This window comes from Narcine bancroftii, chromosome 14 (assembly GCF_036971445.1).
Source record: "Narcine bancroftii isolate sNarBan1 chromosome 14, sNarBan1.hap1, whole genome shotgun sequence".
Classification (NCBI taxonomy): domain Eukaryota; kingdom Metazoa; phylum Chordata; class Chondrichthyes; order Torpediniformes; family Narcinidae; genus Narcine; species Narcine bancroftii.
The window spans coordinates 42,416,502-42,437,894 of NC_091482.1; the positions used below are offsets into that span (position 1 = coordinate 42,416,502).

Genomic DNA, 21,393 nt, shown 5'->3' on the forward strand with positions numbered 1-21,393 from the left:
CTATGGTTGCAGCAAAAAAAGGGACATTTAGCTAAGAAGTGCAGAGGTTCAAAGGGTAAGGTTAAGCCTGGGCAGCTGAAGGCTTGATGGACTCCAGCAGCCACACATTACCAAGAAGAAACAAATGAAGAGACTGCGTGTACTTACAATATGTTTGGAATGGAAACAGATGAGGAACCACCTAAACCCTATTCTGCCAGTCACTGTCAGCGAAAAGGATATTAAGTTTGAGATTGATTCAGGGGCCACAGCATCAGTTATCAATGAGGACATGGGGGGGGGGGGGGTTCAACCTGCCTGCCGTCAGACTGTCAAAGTTCAAACTCAGGACCTATACGGGGCAGCCCATATTTCATTTAGGGGTGTTGTATGTGGATATTTCAGCCAAGGCTCAGAAGGTGGAAGCCAGGCTGGTGATAGCTATCTCGGCCTGTATCTCCTCATCCCACTGCCCAATCTCATCCTCCACTGGTTCCGTCTTTTGCAGCATCATAAGGGCGGCTCAGCTTGCCCGAGCCAAAAAAATCTTTCTTAATCAATGGCAACAAACAACATCCGATCAAGAGGATAATCACTAATGCAACTACTACAACTATAGCAGTCTTAGTAAGCCATGAGCCCCAAAGGCCAAGGTTCACATCCGACCAATTAAAAAAATTCATGGCCGTATAATGCATTGTCCTTTAGTTCTTGCTGTAAGTTCTTAAGTTTATTCATAGCCTGAGTGAAGGAGCCATTTGGAGCGGTATTGTTAGGAATAAAGGTACAACATTGCTTGCCAAACATAATGCAGACACTTCCTTCTTTGGCTAATAACCAGTCCAAAGCCTATCGATTCTGCCATATCATCCTGCTGGTTGCATCGAACTGTTCTCCTAAGGCATTCAGTGCATCATTGGAATAATTGATAAATCTTTGTTGGTTATAATAAATATAGTTAATCCATTCTGCATTCTTCGAAATTCCAATTATTGGTATTAAGGATTCCCATCCTGCCGCAATCTCATTCCTCACCTTATATTCATTAGGTATGCCCCCGGGTTGTCCAATCACGTCTATTCTTATGGTGGGGTCTGAAGGGTAGTTGCGTTTTACTCGGTCGTGTGGTGTCACATCAAGGGTTATTATTACTTCATGCATAAGCATTACTCACGCATATCTGCCTGTCGAATTATACGGGAGGGTATCCATTTAGTCTTCTCCACAGTCCCACCATACATCTGCTAGGGCATGGACTAGGGACTCCATAATAGTGGGAGGGGGAGGTAGCATATCCCCGGGTTGTCTTGTGCCCATTCCTCAAATTCTCCCAAGACATTAAAAGTGACCTCACATGGGCCCTGGAATTGCCCTATGTTGTTACTACCCTCTCTCTCGTAGCATTCAAATTTAGCTCCTGGAGCCTAGACCACTCCTTCTGGAGGAGTCTGAGTATGATTAATTGTGGCCCAGGGATGAATGACATTACATTCCTTTTGGGTTATCTCAATCTGGTCATAGAGGTAGATTGATAAAGCATACACCACCATGGGCAGGTGGGCAATTCCTCCCCTCTTATTATACCATTCTCTGCATGTTTTAGAATTATATGGGTCTGGGACCTTTAGCTTGGGTGGATTTGCCGCCGAGCAAACATAACGTCTGATTGGGAAACTAGGGCAGCCATGAAATTCACCCACTGATACCACCCATTTCTCTCTGCTTGATTCCAGTTGATTTCTCCCTGTCCTGTTTTTATATCTCATTTCGTTCCTTCAAGGGCAATTGCCAGTAATCATTCAATCCAAATCCACTTCATCATGCTTCGTTCTGCTCGTCTTCACCTGTTAGAGAACAAAATCCTACAACCTATAAACTAGTTAGAATCCTTTCCTTACAGTCTCTTTTTCGTTTCCCATATTACCCCCCTCCCACACTATTTTGGTTGGCAGAGCTAACCAACTTGCAATGGTGTAAGTGCACCCAAAAGTTTTTTTCCTTCCACTTTTAACGCTGTGAGGAGGACCAAGTGGGGCCCTTCCCATCAAGGGTCCATCAAGCCTCCCACCCAATTTTTAATCATAACAAAGGAGCCAGGGTGGATAAAAGTTGGCGTCTGGAGTAGTTCAAGCGGCTGAAAGGCAGCCTTCACACGAGAGACAGATTGGTGAATCGTGCGGGTCAGAGCAAGGATATAGGTGACCATATCAGAACTCGTGATGCAAGGTAACGGGAAGGGAAGTACGATCATTATAAGGGTTGCGGAGAGGGTGACCATAAATTATCTCAGCAGGTGTCAACCCATGGCGGGAAGCTGGTTCCATACAAACTTGGAAGTGGGCAACTGGGAGCATTGCAACCCATGTTCCTTTTGTCTGCTCGCAGAGCTTTGCCAGTTTAGCATTAAGGGTCTGATTTGTGCTTTCCACCATACCGGCAGCCTGTGGCTGATAAACACATTGGAACTGTTGTTTCATTCCAAGGGTATTGCGAACTTCGTGGTTAATAGCAGGAATAAAATGCTGTTCATTATCTGAGCTAAGATGGCAAGGAACACCAAAGGGAGGAATTAACTCCTTACATAATAACATGCACTATGGCGGAAGCCTTGTCCCTTGTTTGGAAGGCCTCAACCCATCGACGAAAGCAATCTATTATTACTAAAACATATTTATAATTCTGGCATCTGGGTAACTCGATGAAATCCAACTGCAATGTGTCGAATGGTCTTTCTGGCAAGAATGACCTTTATCTGGGTTAAAACAGACGCAGGTGAGATACCTGCTGCTAATATGATCAACAGTCTATTTTACCTCTGGATGCCACCAGGTCTGTAGGATTTGATGGCATAGTGAAGTAGACCCACAATGAATGGCATAGTGTAAACATCGAGCACCCAGGCTGCCAATTGATCAGTCATACAGGTTTGCCCTGCTGGGGTGACCCAGAGTGCAAGTAACACTGGAACATTTCCAGCACTCAATTTCTTTATCAGAGGTGTCCCTCTGGTGGAGTCTAATCTCCTGGATGGAAGGCATAAGGGTCATTTAGGAGGTTTCATGTTGATGTTGCACTAAATCTTTGGGGACCCAATCCTGATAACCCTGTACAGCAGTTTTAGCTGCCTTATCTGCTGCCTCATTCAACCTAGAGATAACATCTTTACCCTGAGTATGAGCTGCCAACTTAATCACTGCCACCTTTTCTGGGAGCTGAATGGCCGTTAGTAAATTCTTATGGGAGTCCCAGCTAGATTAATGGTCATTGCCATACGGAAGGTCAGTTGGGGATTATTAAGCAGTGTGACCTAATATTTATTTTTCATTGCCATGGCCAAATGTTGAGTCTAGCTTTCCCAGCAAGGCTGTTCTGTGTGAACTATTATAGGCTGTTGGAGTGTCAAGTTGGCGGCGAGTTGAAGAGATAAATAGATAGCCGCCAAGATCTGAGTGCAGCGTGGAAGGCCCAGCATTGATGGCTCAATCTTTGTGACCTTAATGGAGTCTTCTTTCTGTTTGGTAGTTGAAGCCGCTTCTCCTCTGGTCACTGACTCCAACCTTCCACCAAGCCTTATCCATCTGCCTTGCTGGCTCATGATCAGACAGCTCTATGACAGGGGATGTTGGCTTGAGGTCTCTCGCCCGACTTCTTCTCCATATTTACACTGCAACCTGGCTTCTTCTTGGAACTGTAAACAAATTGTATCTTGTTTGGTCCCTTTAAGCGTATTCCTGGCTATCTTAGTTCGGTGTTCTGCAGTATTCTGCACAAACTGGCTGCGTTATCTATGTTTTCAATAACTTCTCAAAACATTTCTTCTGGACTTCCTTCCAATTTGCCTGGCTAGTAGAGAGTTATCTTATGTTTTTCTGCAGAGTTCTCTTATCACTCCAAGGTCAACAGGTGTTCTGCAAGACTTCTGTCCTCACTGAGGTTTCAGCTTAATTTTAAACTGCGCAATTGTAGACAAATGTGTTTTAACAAAGGCTTCTAGAATTTTCTTTAAATCTTAACTTCTTTCTTATGGTGGCTGGATGGTTTATCTTGGCTCTTGGTTCGAGCACTAACAAGATCCGAAAATACTTTGGGTACTGCTGGCACAGAGAGGATCATTGCTGGGGTCTAGATACGGGTGGGTGATAAGCTGGTGGTGGTCCTTGAGGGGTCCCTGAGGAGTACTCTGGGTCCATACTACATCCTCCCAGGGATCACTCTTCTCTCTCTCTCTCTCCTCTATCAGCCTTAGGGCTTCCATTTGACCACGTAGTCTTTGTTTATCCCCAATATGGGAGATGTTTTCTGCCTGCCTTTCACCTTTTTCCTGATCTTTCCTTTCTTGTTCTTTTTTGTGTGCACATTCTTTCTGGAGGACCTCCACAATTTTCTGTCAATGGGATCCTCAGTTTTATGGCGTTAGTCTGCCAACATGCAGACTTTTTTTCCTTGTGCCAGTAGGCGCCATTTCCCTATTATATTTCTAGTTTTCTCATTAGATGTATGCTTCCAAATCAACTGGTGTGCTTCTTTTAGTAATTCATCATCCCACGTGCCTCCCAAAGGCCACCGTTTTACCTAGTCTCTTATTCAAAACCCTCCCGAAACTTTACATATAGTCTTTTTGTCTGCTGTATATTTCTCACACACCATCTGTATTGGTGAACCCCGTTCACTCACTGTATCCATACAATTGCCCATTGTGGTCCCCGACCTTATCTGAGCTCCTGGAGCTCTTATTCAATTGTGGTCCCGTACCGCCGAGTTCCCTGAACTCTCAATTCAAGTCTGACCTTTCGCTGTCCACCGTTAAATTCCATCTGGTCTCTCAGTCCCCAACCACAGAATCATGCAGGGACGGTTCGTTCAGAGCAGGGAAATTGGAGAGGATAAAAATTATACTCATTCCGCTGGCCAATCCCCTAGGCTGCAGAGACCCGCTCCACTTCGTTCCATCTACCGAAGATATGCAGAGCCTTTGGAATCCCACTTCTGATACCAAAAGTGTATTCCAGTTCGGTCGGTGGAGCATGTGAAATGATGACACCGAAACTTCCCTCCTGGTCTGCAGAATACTTGAGTCATCTGCCCATTGCTGCTTCAGACATGTTTTCTTTGTTAGCAGCAGGCAGAGTCTCTCACTTGTTTCTTATAACTTTCCTTTGTTCAGTCTACACTTGGGCCGAGTTACATTTGGCCCAATCAAAAGTTAACATGATACAAGTTTACCCAATACAATTGCTTCTACATACACATTAGGTTACAACATAACATTGGCAGCCTCTTATCAGAATTGTTCAAGCTGTTTGGTTCAAAATAAATTCCTGTAGTTAGTCTTCATGCTGATTGACCCCTTTGAATTGCCACATCTGCCTTATAATGCTGCAAAGTCTTAACTGTATGGATGTACATTCACAAATCGTAAACCACTGATGAGCCTGTTTAGTGAGAGCAGATGCATCCCACTGCTATCCTCATCTAGGCTCTCACATTGTCAGCCTACTAGTACACTATTGTGTACAGAGCAGGTTGGGATATGCTGTCATTTACCTTTATCTAAGACACCAGATACTATGTGCGTGCCTCCAGATACAGTGGAGAGGATGTCAGGAACACCTGTAAAGGCAACTCAGATAAAGCAGTGGACAGAGAGGGAGCCACTCCTGTCTTAAGTCAAGACTTTCCTTTTACAAGGATGGCCCAAATTTATGGAAGGAGAGGAACTGAAGCCTTATGCCAAAGATGAGACAAAGTTGAGCCTGCTGGATGGCTGCATTTTCTGGGGGATGAGGGTCATTGTGCATCCCCCTGGCCATTCAAAGATTGTGGAGGAATTTCATGAGACTCAGCCGGGGGTGGGGGGGGGGGGGGGTTGGTCTCGAATGAAAAGCCTTGCAAGATCCTATGTCTGGTGCCAAAAATGGATCTGGAGGAAAAGGTAAAATCATGCAATATCAGATCAATCCGAAAATGTCACCAGCAGCTCCTTTGCACCCATAGGAGTGGCCAGGCCGTCCTTGGTCCAAGCTACATTTGGACTTTGCTGGGCCTTTTATTGGGGAGATGTTTCAAGTAATGGTGTGTGCACATTCCAAACTGATAGAAGCTCACATCATGGGCAACATTGCAACCCCCTCAGCCATAGACAAACTTAGCAAGTGTTTGCAGTCCAAGGGTTGCCTGACACCCTGGTCACTGATAATGACCCCAACATTTTCCATTGAGCTGTTCAGTGAGTGTATGCAGCAGAATGGGGTCCCATCATCATCTCTGCTAGATTGTGAGTTGTAGTCTGTGGCGCAAGACTGTATTTAAACAAGAAACACTAAGGCCATCACATTCGGATGGTCCCTTTCTACCCAGCCTCAAATGGTTTGGCTGAGTGGGCTGTTCGGACAGTAAAGGAAGGCCTGAAGAGGATGACGAGGCTCTCCTGGCATCAGGCCTTCATATACAGCCTTGCGCCACAGACTACAACTCACACACAACAGTGGAGATGCTGATGGGGTGCAGACCCAAGTCAAGATTGGTCCTGCTGCACCCAGACATGAAGGCGAGAGTGGAGAGAAAGCAGAAGGAGGGACATGATCAACATCCACAAAAAAAAGAAAGTTAAAACCAGATGACAATGTCTATGTGAGAATCTGCATAGCCACCCGGGATTATTCTTAAGGAGAGTGGTCTTGTCCTCTATGTTGTTAAGCTGACTGACGGACGTGTTTTCTGCAGGGACGTGCGAGTCATGATACATACTCGGAGGCAGACAGTACAATGGAGTTTCCACTGATGAGACAGACTACTCTGGAAGTGTGTGCCCAGTGACTTTGCCAAAGAGAGAGATGCTGGCAGAGGGGTCTGGGTCCCCTGAAGAGGATGGATATTCCCACACAGACCCCTCATTTCCCCAACACCAGATCCGCCCAAAACAGTTAGTGGTGCCTATTGTGCCTTTGGGGTAGTGTGCAGATTACAGTGCACTCGTGAACCTCCTGACAGACTGGACCTTTGATTGGACAGTTTTTTTTAAAGTATATTGAATGTGGAATCTACCACATTTTTTAGATGTTTTTATATTAATAAATTGTCACTGAGACATAATTATAAGTTTTAGGAATATGCAAAATAATAACACCATTCTTCATTTATATTTGGGGCATGTTATAATGTAAGCTGTTTTTAAAGTAAGGCTGGTTCCAGAGTAAGGGAGGGGTTTTACTTCCTGTTTTCTTCTACTTCCAGTGTGTATTGTATATAGCTTTAGACCTTGCTGTGTGTTCCAGAGAGGAAAGAAACAGAAATAAAGCAAGTCTCTGTGTGGTCCTTTTCAAAGTAGAAGTTTTCACACTTTCCCTCCTTTTATTGGCTGCAGCCAATTGGCCAACAGAGAAATTTAAACCATCACCTTCTACTCCTGCTGCTTTTTAAACACTCCTCTCATTCACAATCCTGCTCTCGCAGACCCCGATGAGATTTATTGAAACATTTTGAATATTGAAAGGCATGGTCAGAGAAGATGTAGTATTATGAGCTCCCATTTTAGCAAAATGGGATTAACACTAAGGGATGGTATAGACAGGAAGGACTGAATGGTCACAGTTAATATTTAACATTTCGCACAAGCACAACACAAGTCACAGCCCAGTGATAATTTGATAAATTTTAAGAGCTGAGGGAAGGCTGGTCACACTCTGTTCCAGATTCGAGTGCACAGACTTTGTGATTTTGAAAAGGAGAACCATTCTGACTGCTGAAGAGAAAACAGCTTTTTGAAGCAGTTCTTGTGGAATTCAGAGCAAAACATGCACTGTAAGTGACTGTGCCTTTTCGGTGGATTAACCTGTGTCAGGAGAGTCCTTTTGGGAAGCAAAGTGCTTAATTTTGATTGTGACTAACAGTGGAAGTCACTTCGAGAGACGGCTTCATTTTAAGTGTGACTGGCAGTGAAGTTACTTGGAGAGACCAGTGCCAGGGTCTTGGAAGCTACGTGGAGGCCGCGCAGTTCGAGTCTTGCCTACGAAAGGACCAGGAGTGTTTTGATCATAGCTTGTGGGGATGGACATTTCTTCAAAGGCAACACAAGAAGAATTCGTGAATGTGTAGTTGCCACAACTCCAGTCTCCCCATCACTTCAACATTAATTCTGGGCATCAAACTTCAAAGGCTTCAACACTGAATTTGAAAGACTGAACTTTGAAGTAACTTCTCGATTTTGCCCGAGACAGTAATGGTTTGGATATAACATGTGTTTTAAAATTAAACACTTTCATTGCCCATTGCTGCTCATTACCCACGTTTCGTAACAATAGAAAATTTGTTTCCCATGGTTGCAGAGTCTAGGGGAAGAGTTCACTACTTTAGGATTGTAGGGCATCTGTTTAGAACAGAGATTTGGAGGAATTTCTTTCACCAGAGGGTGGAAAATCTGTGGGATTTGTTGCCACAGGTGGTTGTTGAGGCTGTCATTGGGTGTATTTCAGGCAGAGTTTGAGAGATTCTTGATTACCCAGGGAATCAAAGGTTATCGGGAGAAAGCCGGGCAGTGGGCTAAGTAACCCCCGATAACTCCTCTTTAGGACTTCATCATTACTCCCATGTCATTAGTCCCCAAGTGGACCACAACATCTGGCTGCTCACCCTCTCCCTCCAGAATACTGTGAACTCGATTAGAGACGTCCCTGGCACCTGGGAGGCAACATACCATCTGGGAGCCTCCATCTTGTTCACAGAACCTCTTATCCACTTGTCTAACTAATTACCATAGCTCTCCTCTCCCCTCCCCCCCCCCATCCCTCCCCCCATCTTCCTTTCTGAGCCGAGGGGCCCGCCTCTGTGCCAGAGACATTACCACCACAACTTTTCCCTTGTAGATCCTGTTTTCCCCCCCAAAAAAAAACAATATTCAAAGCAGTATACTTATTGTTGAAGGGAATGGCCAAAGGAATCCCCTTTCCTCACCCTTTTACCTGCCTCCTGACTTGTGGGGGACTGTCTCACTGAAGCTCCTTTCTGAATGATCTGAAGTTCATCCACTCCACTTTCCTAACTTGGTCTCCCAGGAGCTGCAGCTGGAATCACCTCTTGCAGATGTCATCATCAGGGACAATTGTACTGTCCCAGATTTTCCACGTTCTGCACTCGGAGTATTCCACTGCCTTAGCTGCTGCCTCCATGAACTCTTCCTAATTTAAATACAAATATCTGGCCTTGCCTCACTAGAATCAAGCTCGTCAGCCCATCCTCTTGACCTATCCCTTTTTCTATTTGTCACTGCCTCTTAACTTTATTACTTCTCCCACCAATCATCATTCTGTTTAACCCTTAACTTGCCCTCTGCTCCCTTTTAAACTGCATTCATCTCTAGCTGGTTCCCAACACTTGTAGCTCTCCTGAGTCCCTCACTCCTCTTTCAGCGATGGTCCTGAAATTTTTCCAATTTTTTTCCGTTTCCCACAACTCTTGGCCACTTTATATGCATTAACTTTTTGTCTGATGCCTTTTATTTCCTTTGATATCCAAGGCTTACTCTCTCCACACTAACTATTCTTTCTTTTAAATGGAATGTACTTTTTTTGAGCACTGTGAAAAATCCCACCATATAGATTCAGGATTCTTTTATTATCATGTAATAAGACAGAATTAGATATTACATGAAATTTCCTCTTGTCTACTGTAAGGTAGACAAAGATTTGCCATTCTTTTTTATACTGCAAACATGGCAATGAATTCCATAGATTCAACCCTCACTGGGCGATGAAATTTCTCCTTAACTCTATTCTAAAGTGACATTCATTTTTACTCTGAGGCTGTGTCATCTTGTCTGTCTTTTCAGTATTGAATAGGTTTCAGTGAGATTCCCCCTTCATTCTTCCCATCTCCAATGTATACAGTCCAAGCTCCTCGTATAACTTTCATTGCAGGGATCAATGCCAGCACATCCTTCCTTGGATATGGTCCCAGGGATGAGAGGAGTCTTGTATGAGAAGTGTTTGATGGTTCTGACTTGTACAAGCTACAGTTTAGAAGGATGAAGGCAGTCTCATTGAAACATACCAAATATTGAAAGGACGAATACAGTGGACATGAAGAAAATGTTTCCAGTAGTGGGAAAGTCTAAGACCAGAGTGGCACAGACTTTGGTAAAGTTTTTAATTCTACAGATAGTAAAAAAAAATTCCTTTAGAACAGAATTGAGAAATTTCTTCAACAGAGGATGGTGAATTTAAATTAAATTAAAAAAAAAATTATTAGCCATACGGCACAGTAACAGGCCATGAACTGTGCCATCCAATTTACACCCAATTGACCTACAATCCGCAGTACATTTTGAGCAGTGGGAGGAATCCGAAGCCCCTGGGGAAAACCAACGCAGCTACAAGATGGTACAACGCAGGGTTCAAACCCCGATCCCAATTGCTGGCATTGTAAAGGTGTTATGCCAACTGTGCTGCCCGTTGAATTGATTGGTACTGACAGTTGTGGAGCCCAAGTCATTGGTTATGTTTAAAGCAGAGATTGGTAGCAAAATCTATGAGGACCCCTCCCACCCTGCACGCAGCATCTTCCTGTTAATCCTTTCAGGTAAATGATACAGAAACATTAGAGACAGAGCCAACAGGGTGCATTCATAGTTTCCACCGGCAATGAGACTGCTGAATGACTGCAAAAACTTATCCGTGATTCTACTAATTTTTAACTAATATTTAATTTAATATTTGAACTTTGTACACTTATTGTTTGTCAATATGTGTTATGTCTGTGCATGTGCCTTTGTACTGTTCTGCACCATGTTTTGTCAGGTTGGACTGGTACAATTTGATGACAAATGCATTTGAACTTGATAGGTTTATTAGTGAATGTGTCAAAAATTATCAGTAGAAGATAGGGGAGTGAGGATGAGAGGAAAAGTACCTCGGCCATAATTTGACTCAGCAGGTCAAATAGCCTAATTCTGCTCCTATGCCTTGTGGTCTTGTCTTGGGTATACTTAGTTTTTTTTAAGATTACTAATAGTTTTGTTTACTTTTGTCTAGTTAAACGAGGAAAACTGCATGGCCCATCTGGTAAGTTGCTTTTACTATTTTTCCCAAGTATCTCTTTCTATGACCAATTTCTCAAAATATATTTAATTTTCAACTGATTTAATTTAAAGAAACCATTGACAAACAAGGATCTTTCTGTTCTTGCTTTGACCAAACACTGATCATTCGATGAGGCATTTCTTGTTGGTTTTTGGCAATAGCATAATCAATTTGGGATGACTGTAGTCTGTTTCCCTTCTATGCTTTGTTTTGAAATCTATCAACGTCAGTAAAGTGATTGAAAAATATGTACTTTAACTATATTTAATCTTGTTTTCAATGATTTTCAACTTTATCAATGCAAAGCCAAAGATCCAAAGTGTTACGTTTTTTGAGAAATTAGATGGATCTGAGGAATAATTTCTATTGAGCATTTGGTTCTTCATAGTTCACAATACTTGTGTGCATGAACTATAGTTATGATATTGTAATGTGTGTGCTACCTTGAAGTGTGGAAAGAACACACACACACACACACACACACACACACACACACACACACACACACACACACACACACACACACACACACACACACACAAGCTCTGCTTATGTTATCTCCCCGCTACTGATGACAGGAGTGATGTCACAGCAGTGCTGATCTCCAATTGGGTAGCAATCCCACCATTGCTCATTGTTTTTCTCCTCATGCAGATGGTCACCTCGGACGAAGGTCATTGGCCCCCACGGGGTCTGCACAGTTGCCGTATTCGTCGGCCGTTTTATGTTTCGGGTCGTGACCTGGTTTGTGGGCCACTACAATAATGATTTACTTAAAACCATTTCAAAGTTCAGATTTGTTGTTAGAGTGCCTGCACGAAATCACATACAACGCTGAGATTCTTTTTCCTGCAGGCCAGGCAGAATTTCTACTTGTTAGTAGTGGAAAGAAACTGTATTCAAAAAAGATATTTATACAAAAGAGAGAAATGTAAACAAAGAAAGAACTGCAAACAAATGGTGTAATATGGAAAATAAATATCCTGTGGTGACTCACCCTCACGGCAAGTGAACCGGCTTCAGTGGTTGCGGGCAGGTCCGCAGTCAGCGGCATTCACAGGAACACTCAGTGAGGGGGAAAGTGCAGGGATGCTGGGAAGAGCAGGCCTCTTAAGCGTGCGATTTTTGAATGAGTAAATCAGATGAACTGATTTAGCATGTTTCTTTCGCTTGCAGTGGCATGACTGCCACATTGCTGACCCTGAAGGTCCAACGTTATTTGGACCCAACACGAATGACACAATCGACATAGACAATGTGAACGACTCTGCACTTCAGCATGCAGTTTCGCTTAAACTGTCAGATTTCTGGACCACTCAGTCCCTAGTTTAGTTTCAACAAGCAGAGGCCCATTTCCAGGTCAGGAATATGGTCTCTGAAAAGACCAGATACTACTATGTGGTGGCTGCTCTTGACCAGGAAACGGCGGCTGAGTAATCGACTTTCTGCAGCAGCCCCTGGAGGCTGGCAAGTATAAAGCACTCAAGGCCCTGTTATTTGCACATTTAGCCTCTCACGCTGTGAATGGGCTGCGCGGTTGTTACATTTGGACGGCCTGCGCGACTGCGCTGTCAGCCCTGATGAGTGACATGCTGGCACTAGCAGATGCCCATAAACTGTCTACTCTTCAAACAGATGTTTATGGAGCAGATGCTGGAGGCCATCTGCTTCCTACTAGCAAACAATAACTTCTCCGGCCCACGAAAGTGGACAGCTTGTGCAGACGCTCTATGGTGCGCCAAACAAAATGGCGGAGCCAGCATTGGGATTAGTGCTGTGTCATGGCTGAAAGCCCAGCCATACTGTATCCCAGCAGTAAAATCTGCAATGCCCATACCAAGAGATGACACCATTTCGGAGTCTTGGTGTTTTTAACCATCAAAGGAGGGGATCCGGGTCCCACTGATGCCGACCGCCATGCTCGTTCCAGGGAAACGAAAGAGCCAGCCATCGCTGATGGTTAAAAGTTAAATATATAGCTTCCTGTACTTCTGGGACAATTATTCCAGGCGTAGATTCCTGGTGGATACTGGAGTGGAAAACAACACCCTTCTTCCACCACCCCCCCCCCCCCCCCCATCTCGTGCCATGATGCTCGAACTAGAAGGGTTGGACTGGAGCTTATGGCAGACAATAGTAGCACCATCCGCACCTACAACATGCAGACTATCCCCTTGCAATTCGGTTCCAGCTGCTTTACGTGGCTGTTTACGCTGTCCATGGTATCACAACCATGGATGCAGACTTCCTCAGTGCACACTGTTTGCTCATGGACCTGAAGAGATGACGGCTGGTTGATGCAAAGACATTCCAGACTTCCATCAGTGAGGTCAAATTGCCAGCTCCGCACCTGGACTCTGTCACATATTTGGATAATGAGTTGGGCAGGGTGTTGCTGGGGTTTCTGTCCATCATCATGCCACAGTTTTCCACAACAGCCCATAAACCTGGCATGATGCACCACATTCCCACACAGGGACACTCCCTGCATGCCTGGGCCTGCAGGCTACCACCAGACAAGCTCTGACTTGAGAGAGAGGTGTTCAACAAAATGGAGGAGATGGGGGATTGTGTGGCATTTAAAGAGCCCATGGGCCTCCCCATTCCATATGGTACCCAAGTCCATGGGAGGATAGAGGCCATGTGGGGACTACAGAAGGCTAAATGATGCAACCATCTCCGATAGATATCCAGTCCCGCACATCCATGACTTCACAGCTAACCTGCATGGGGCATGCATCTTTTCAAAGATTGACCCTGGTTCATCCACCCAGATGATATTCCAAAGACAGCCATTGTTACCCCATTTGACCTGTTTGAAATCCTTAGGATGCCGTTCGGCCTTAAAAATGCAGCACAAACCTTCCAGCACCTAGTGGATGCAGTAGGATCTGGACTTCCCGTTCATCTATCTAGATGATAACTTGGTAGCCAGCCACTCCCGCCAGAAACATCTGGCTCATCTGTGCCTGCTCTGCTGCCATCTCAGTGATTATAGCCTGGCAATCAACCTCGACAAGTGCCAGTTTGGCCTACCCACCATCGATTTCTTTGGACACTGGATCGACCATCATGGAGCTGTTCCTCTGCTGGTAAAAGTCAATTTTTAAAGATATGGAATCAAATGGAGATTAAAACAATAGAAGATTGTTTTGAAGCTGTTTATTTTATTTCTTTTCAACAAATGAAAGAAAAATATAATGTTCCAAATAATATTTTTTTTTGGTATATTATCAAATTAAAGCCTTTTTAATTGATAAATTAGGTCAAAGTTTAAGATTATCTAGACAATCTGAAATAGAAATGTTGGTTACTATAGGAGGTACAAATAAATTTATTTCAGAAAGGTATAAATTACTTCAAAGGAAAATGTCCAAATCAAGATTAAGGTGGAAAATGATTTAGATATAACAGTAGATCAAGATGATTGGAGAATGTTGTGGAAAGATAATATGACTAAAATTATTAGTATATAAATTCATACAATATATTTTGCATAAATTATATTTAACACCTCAAAAATTAAGATTTAATTTAATATCTTCAGAGTTGTGTTTTATATGTGATAAAGAGATAGACTGCCAAGTCGAATGGGGAAAAAAAGAACCAAAGGTTAAGCAGTTTTGGATATCAATTAAAATATTTTTAGAGAAAATATTAAAGGTGAAACTCCTGTTGGATCCAATGTTATTTTTGTTGTGAAATATTAAGATGTTTAGTTTAAAATTAAGATGGATCAAATTGAATTTTTACGATTAGCTTTAGCTGTTTCAAGGAAATGTGTAGCTATTACTTGTAAGTCGGATATGGATTTGGGGATGCAAAGATTGCATATTGAAATAAGATCTTGTATTCCTCTTGAAAAAATAACTTGTAGTCAATGTGATAAATATCACTTTTTTTTTGGAAAAATATGGAGCCCATATCTACAACATGTTGGTTTGAAAATTTAAGACCTCAATAGCTTGTCCTAGTGGTGGTTTTCTGTTTCATGGTGGTTGATTTGTATTTGTATATCTATTTGATAATCTCCTTTCGAAAAATTTTTTTTCTCTGCATCTATCAGTCTTTGAGCTATCTTTCCTTTAAATTAAATGACCGAAACTGCTTACAATATTCCAAATTTATCCTCACCAATGTCTTATACAACTTTATCATAACATCCCAGCTCCTATGCTCATTTCTTTGATTCATGAAGGCCAATGTGCCAAAAACTCTCTCTGCGACCCTATCTATCTGTGACACCACTTTCGTGGAATTGTGTATCTGTATTCCCACATTCCTCTTTCCTATTGCACTCCTCAGTATCCTATCATTTACTCTGTATATTCTACCCTCGTGTCCTTCCAAAATGCAGAACCTCACATTTGTCTGCATTAAATTCCATTTGACATTTTCCAGCTGGCTCAAATCCCGCTACAAGCTTTGAAAGCCTTCCTCACTGATCACTACCTTTCCAATCTTTGTGTCACCTACAAACTTGCTGATTTAATTTTATCATATTATCATCCAGATCATTGAAATGGATGACAAACAATGGACACAGCACTGATCCCTGAGGCATACCACTAATCTTAAGCCTCCTCTGGCTTCTCCCACAAAGGTGATCTCATTCTGAATACCAAATGACCAAAACTTACTGACCAACCTCCCATGTGGGACCTTGTCAAAGGCCTTAATGATGTTTGTGACATGAGGCTGGCTGTGGCTTTGCGACAGGAACCTTTGTGTTATCAAGGCAGGTACTAAGGAAGAAGTTGTCCTAAGAAGCACCAAGGCTGGCGCGAAAATAGTAAAAACATGAACATCACCACTGACAAAAATTTGGCAAACCATGTGACACTACCAAAATCCATGGGCTTCAACAACTTGCTTGGTTTCTTTCTGAAAAAACTAAGATTGGTTAAATCCGACCTACAACGTATGTTGACTATCCCTAACTAGACCCTGTTTGTCCAAATACTTGTTTATCCAGTTTCTTAGAATGCCTACTAATAACATCACTGCCTACTTTTATAATTCGTGCCATACCCATTAAAACAATGCATGATGTATATATTTTCTTCTACCATATCAACTTGCATGGCCACTTCAAAATATATTTATTGAGCATCAAAACAACTTCATTCACATCATACAGGTGTACATTGTGCCCCATTTTTTAAACAGAAAAAAATCAACACACATATACATAAATATTTTTTGAATACACAAATTACAGTTATCCAATATATACAACATTCTCTTCCTCCCACCCCCCACACAACAGATCACAATTATGTACAACATTCAAGACACCCACAACAGAGGTAGGGAATACATCAGGGATTTGTCACAGCCCAACAGCTAGCTGTTACATTTTTCATGACTTGATTAGGCTGGAATGGACCCTGTGCCTCTCCCTCAGTAGAAGGATAGACAGGGAAGGTAGGACGGCAAGACCCGCAGATTCATGCTATAACTGTGCTCCTATGAAATTTAAATATGGTTGCCAAATTTTTAGAAAAATGTTATATATTTTTTTACTTTAGGTAATTTTCTCCAGGGGAACATAGCTTGGCATTTCCACATTCCAGCACACAATGCCCAAGTGAGAGTCAGATTTCCAGGTAACCGCTATGCACTTCCTGGTCACTGCCAATGCGATCATTGCAAATTGGATTTGGAATTAGGACAGATTCATCTTAAGCCTTACGTGCATCCTATTCCCAATAGGAACAGCTCTGGGTCCTATGGGAATTCTTTACCTATGATTTTTTTTTCTTGGGCTTGGCCTAGTTCCACCCAGAAAGACCTCACCTTTTTTTTTAAATTTTTTATTTTTCACACTATAAACCATATAAATCAAGATACATACATTTTCCTTCTTAAATATATACAGTGTCGTTTTATCCCCCCCTTTCCCTTCTCCCCTCTCTCCCTCCCTACCTCCCCTCCAATTTATTTAAAGTTCAGAAAATAAGATACATTAAACCCGTCAAACAATGTTGTCACTCAATAAAAATAAACAAGAAATTCCACTGAGTCAGTTCTTTTCATTATCTTCTCCTGTCATTTTAGGTGGTAGATGTCCACGGTAGGTTTTCTCTATTATGTTTCATGTATGGCTCCCATATTTGTTCAAATATTGTAATGTTATTTCTTAAATTATAGGTTATTTTTTCTAATGGAATACATTTATTCATTTCTATATACCATTGTTGTATTCTCAAGTTATCTTCTAATTTCCAGGCTGACATAATACATTTTTTTGTTACAGCTAGGGCTATCATAACAAATCTTTTTTGTGCACCATCCAAATCGAGTCCAAATTCTTTGTTTTTTATGTTACTTAGGAGGAAGATCTCTGGGTTTTTTGGTATATTGCTTTTTGTGATTTTATTTAGTATCTGGTTTAGATTTTCCCAAAATTTTTTAACTTTCTCACATGTCCAAATTGCATGAATTGTTGTTCTCATGTCCTTTTTACAGCGAAAACATCTGTCATATACTGTTGGGTCCCATTTATTTAACTTTTGAGGTGTAATATATAGCCTGTGTATCCAGTTATATTGTATCATACGTAATCTCGTATTTATTGTATTTCTCATAGTTCCTGAGCATAACTTCTCCCATGTTTCCTTCTTTATCTTTGTTTAGATCTTGTTCCCATTTTTGTTTAGTTTTACCATTTGTTTCTTCATTCTCCTTTTCTTGTAGTTTAATATACATGTTTGTTACAAATTTTTTGATTATCATTGTGTCTGTAATCACATATTCAAAATTACTTCCCTCTGGTAACCTTAGACTGCTTCCCAATTTGTCCTTCAAGTAGGATTTCAGTTGGTAGTATGCCAACACTGTATTGTGAGTTATATTATATTTATCCTTTTTTTGTTCAAAGGATAATAATTTATTTCCCGAGAAGCAATTTTCTATTCTTTTGAGCCCTTTTTTCTCCCATTCTGTAAAGGAAAGGTTATCTATTATAAAAGGGATTAGCTGATTTTGTGTCAGTATTAGTTTTGGTAGTTGGTAATTTGTTTTATTCCTTTCTACATGAATCTTCTTCCAAATATTGAGGAGATGATGTAATACTGGAGAATACCTACGTTGTACCAATTTTTCATCCCATTTATATAATATATGTTCAGGTATCTTCTCCCCTATTTTACCTAGTTCTAATCTAGTCCAATCTGGCTTTTCCGTTGTTTGATAAAAATCTGATAAGTATCTTAATTGTGCGGCTCTATAATAATTTTTAAAGTTTGGCAATTGAAAGCCTCCTTGTTTATACCATTCTGTTAATTTATCTAGTGCTATCCTCGGTTTCCCCCCTTTCCATAAAAATTTCCTTATTTTTTTTTAACTCCTTGAAGAATTTCTCTGTCAAGTGTATTGGCAATGCCTGAAATAGGTATAGTATCCTTGGGAAAATGTTCATTTTAATACAGTTTATCCTTCCTATCAGTGTTAGTGGTAAGTCTTTCCAATGCTCTAAGTCGTCTTGTAATTTTTTCATTAGTAGATAATAATTGAGTTTATATAGATGGCCGAGGTTTTTATTTATTTGTATACCTAGGTATCGCATTGCTTGCATTTGCCATCTGAATGATGATTCTTTCTTAAATTTTGAGAAATCCACAATATTCATTGGCATTGCTTCACTTTTATTTGCGTTAATCTTGTACCCCGACACTTCTCCATATTCCTTCAATTTCTTATGTAATTCTTTTATTGATATTTCTGGTTCTGCTAAGTATACTATAACGTCATCTGCAAATAGACTGATTTTATATTCCTTGTCTTTTACTTTTATCCCTTTTATTTTATTTTCTGTCCTTATCAGTTCTGCTAGTGGTTCTATGGCTAACGCGAACAATAAGGGCGATAGTGAGCATCCCTGGATTGTTGATCTGCTTAAGTTAAATTGTTTTGATATATATCCATTTACTGTCACTTTCGCCAATGGCCCCTTAAATAATGCTTTAATCCAATTAATATATTTCTCTGGCAAGCTGAAATTTTGTAGTACTTTGAATAAATAATCCCATTCTACTCTGTCAAAGGCCTTCTCTGCGTCTAAAGCAACCGCTACTGTTGGAGCTTTATTTCCTTCTACTGCATGAATTAAGTTAATAAATTTACAAATATTGTCTGTTCGTCTTTTTTTAATAAATCCAGTTTGGTCTATATTTACTATTTTTGGTACATAGTCGGCTAATCTGTTTGCTAATAGTTTAGCTATTATCTTATAATCTGTGTTAAGTAAAGATACTGGTCTATATGACGCTGGTGCGAGTGAATCTTTCCCTGTCTTTGGTATTACTGTAATTATTGCTGTTTTGCATGAATCTGGTAAGCTTTGTGTTTTATCAATCTGGTTGATTACTTCCAGGAGGGGAGGAATTAATAAATCTTTAAATGTTTTATAGAATTCTATTGGGAATCCATCCTCTCCTGGTGTTTTATTATTCGGTAGTTTTTTTTAATTATCTCTTGTATTTCTACTATTTCAAATGGTTCTGTTAATTTATTTTGTTCCTCTGTAATTTCGGTAGTTCAATTTTAGTTAAAAATTCATCAATTTTGTCTTCTTTCCCTTCATTTTCAGTTTGATATAATTGTTTGTAGAATTCTCTGAAGTTTTCATTAATCTCCGTTGGATAATATGTGATTTGCTTGTCTTTTTTCCTTAATGCCAATACCATTCTTTTAGTTTGTTCTGTCTTAAGCTGCCACGCTAGAATTTTGTGTGTTTTTTCTCCTAGTTCATAATATTTCTGTTTTGTCTTCATTATGTTCTTCTCCACCTTATATGTTTGTAGTGTTTCATATTTTATTTTTTTTATCTGCCAATTCTCTTCTTTTAGTCGTGTCTTCCTTCATTGCTAATTCTTTTTCTATATTTGCTATTTCCCTTTCCAACTGCTCTGTTTCCTGATTGTAGTCCTTCTTCATCTTGGTTACATAACTTATTATTTGCCCTCTGATGAATGCTTTCATTGCGTCCCATAGTATAAACTTATCTTTCACTGATTCCGTATTTATTTCAAAGTACATTTTAATTTGTCGTTCAATGAATTCTCTAAAATCCTGCCTTTTAAGTAGCATGGAGTTTAATCTCCATCTATACATTCTTGGAGGGATGTCCTCTAACTCTATTGTCAATGTCAGGGGTGTGTGGTCCAATAATAGTCTAGCTTTATATTCTGTTTTCCTAACTCTGTTCTACATGAGAGCTGATAACAGGAATAGGTCTATTCTTGAGTATGTTTTGTGTCTACCCAAATAATATGAATATTCCTTTTCCTTTGGGTGTTGTTTTCTCCATATATCCAAAAGTTGCATTTCTTGCATCGATTTAATTATAAATTTGGTTACTTTGTTCTTTCTGTTAATCTTTTTTCCAAGTTTTATCCATATTTGAATCCAAATTAAGGTTGAAATCCCCTCCTATTAGTATGTTCCCTTGCGTGTCTGCTATCTTCAAAAAAATATCTTGCATACATTTTTGATCTTCTTCGTTAGGTGAATATACATTGAGTAAATTCCAAAACTCCGAATATATCTGATATTTTATCATTACATATCTCCCTGCTGGATCTATTATTTCCTCTTCTATTTTGATTGGTACATTTTTACTGATTATGACGCTGGTGCTTTTGAATTATATGACACTGCTGTTACATGTCCTATCCAATCTCTCTTTAATTTCTTGTGCTCCACTTCAGTTAAGTGTGTTTCTTGTACAAATGCTATATCAATTTTTTCTTTTTTCAGTAAATTTAGCAGTTTCTTCCTTTTGATTTGGTTATGTATTCCATTAATATTTAAAGTCATATAGTTCAACATAGCCATTTCATACTTTGTTTATCTTTCCTTTCCGTTTCCTCATCATCACCTTTCCTTCTTAACCATTTCTGCTTTCTTTTTATGAACACTTTATAAGACAACATTTCTAAAACATAAAACATTTCCCTTATTCTCCTATCTAAAATTCCTTTAACCCCACTATCCCCTCCCCTTCCTGAGTTGCCCTTTATCCCTTGTCGGGCAACCACATCTCCCCTCTCCATTTGGATTTGCGAATTCACTTGCAAGCATCAACTGATTTCACAGTGACCGTAACTCTTCCCCACCCAGCCCACCCCAGAAAAGATTTTAAATTTCATATACAACAAAGGTCACTCTCTTAATTCCCCCCATACTTCCTTTCTTCCCTTTCTTTCCCTTCTTAGTTCTTATCTATATTGTATTTTTTTTTATATATACATACACACATACATACATATATATATATATATATATATACTTACATACACATACATATAGTTTGTGGTCATTTTTGTTCTCGTTACAT

At 40.6% G+C, this 21,393-nt stretch overlaps 1 protein-coding gene across 2 annotated transcripts in view; it reads left to right on the forward strand.

Moving 5' to 3' along the window:
* LOC138749470 (protein unc-13 homolog C-like) overlaps positions 1 to 21,393 on the forward strand; it is an 877,967-nt gene that overhangs the window by 14,513 nt on the left and 842,061 nt on the right. For both annotated transcript variants that reach the window (XM_069910841.1, XM_069910842.1), the window contains exon 2: positions 11,004 to 11,033. In XM_069910841.1, the coding sequence (XP_069766942.1) occupies positions 11,004 to 11,033 (30 nt within the window). The remainder of the gene's footprint in view (positions 1 to 11,003; positions 11,034 to 21,393) is intronic.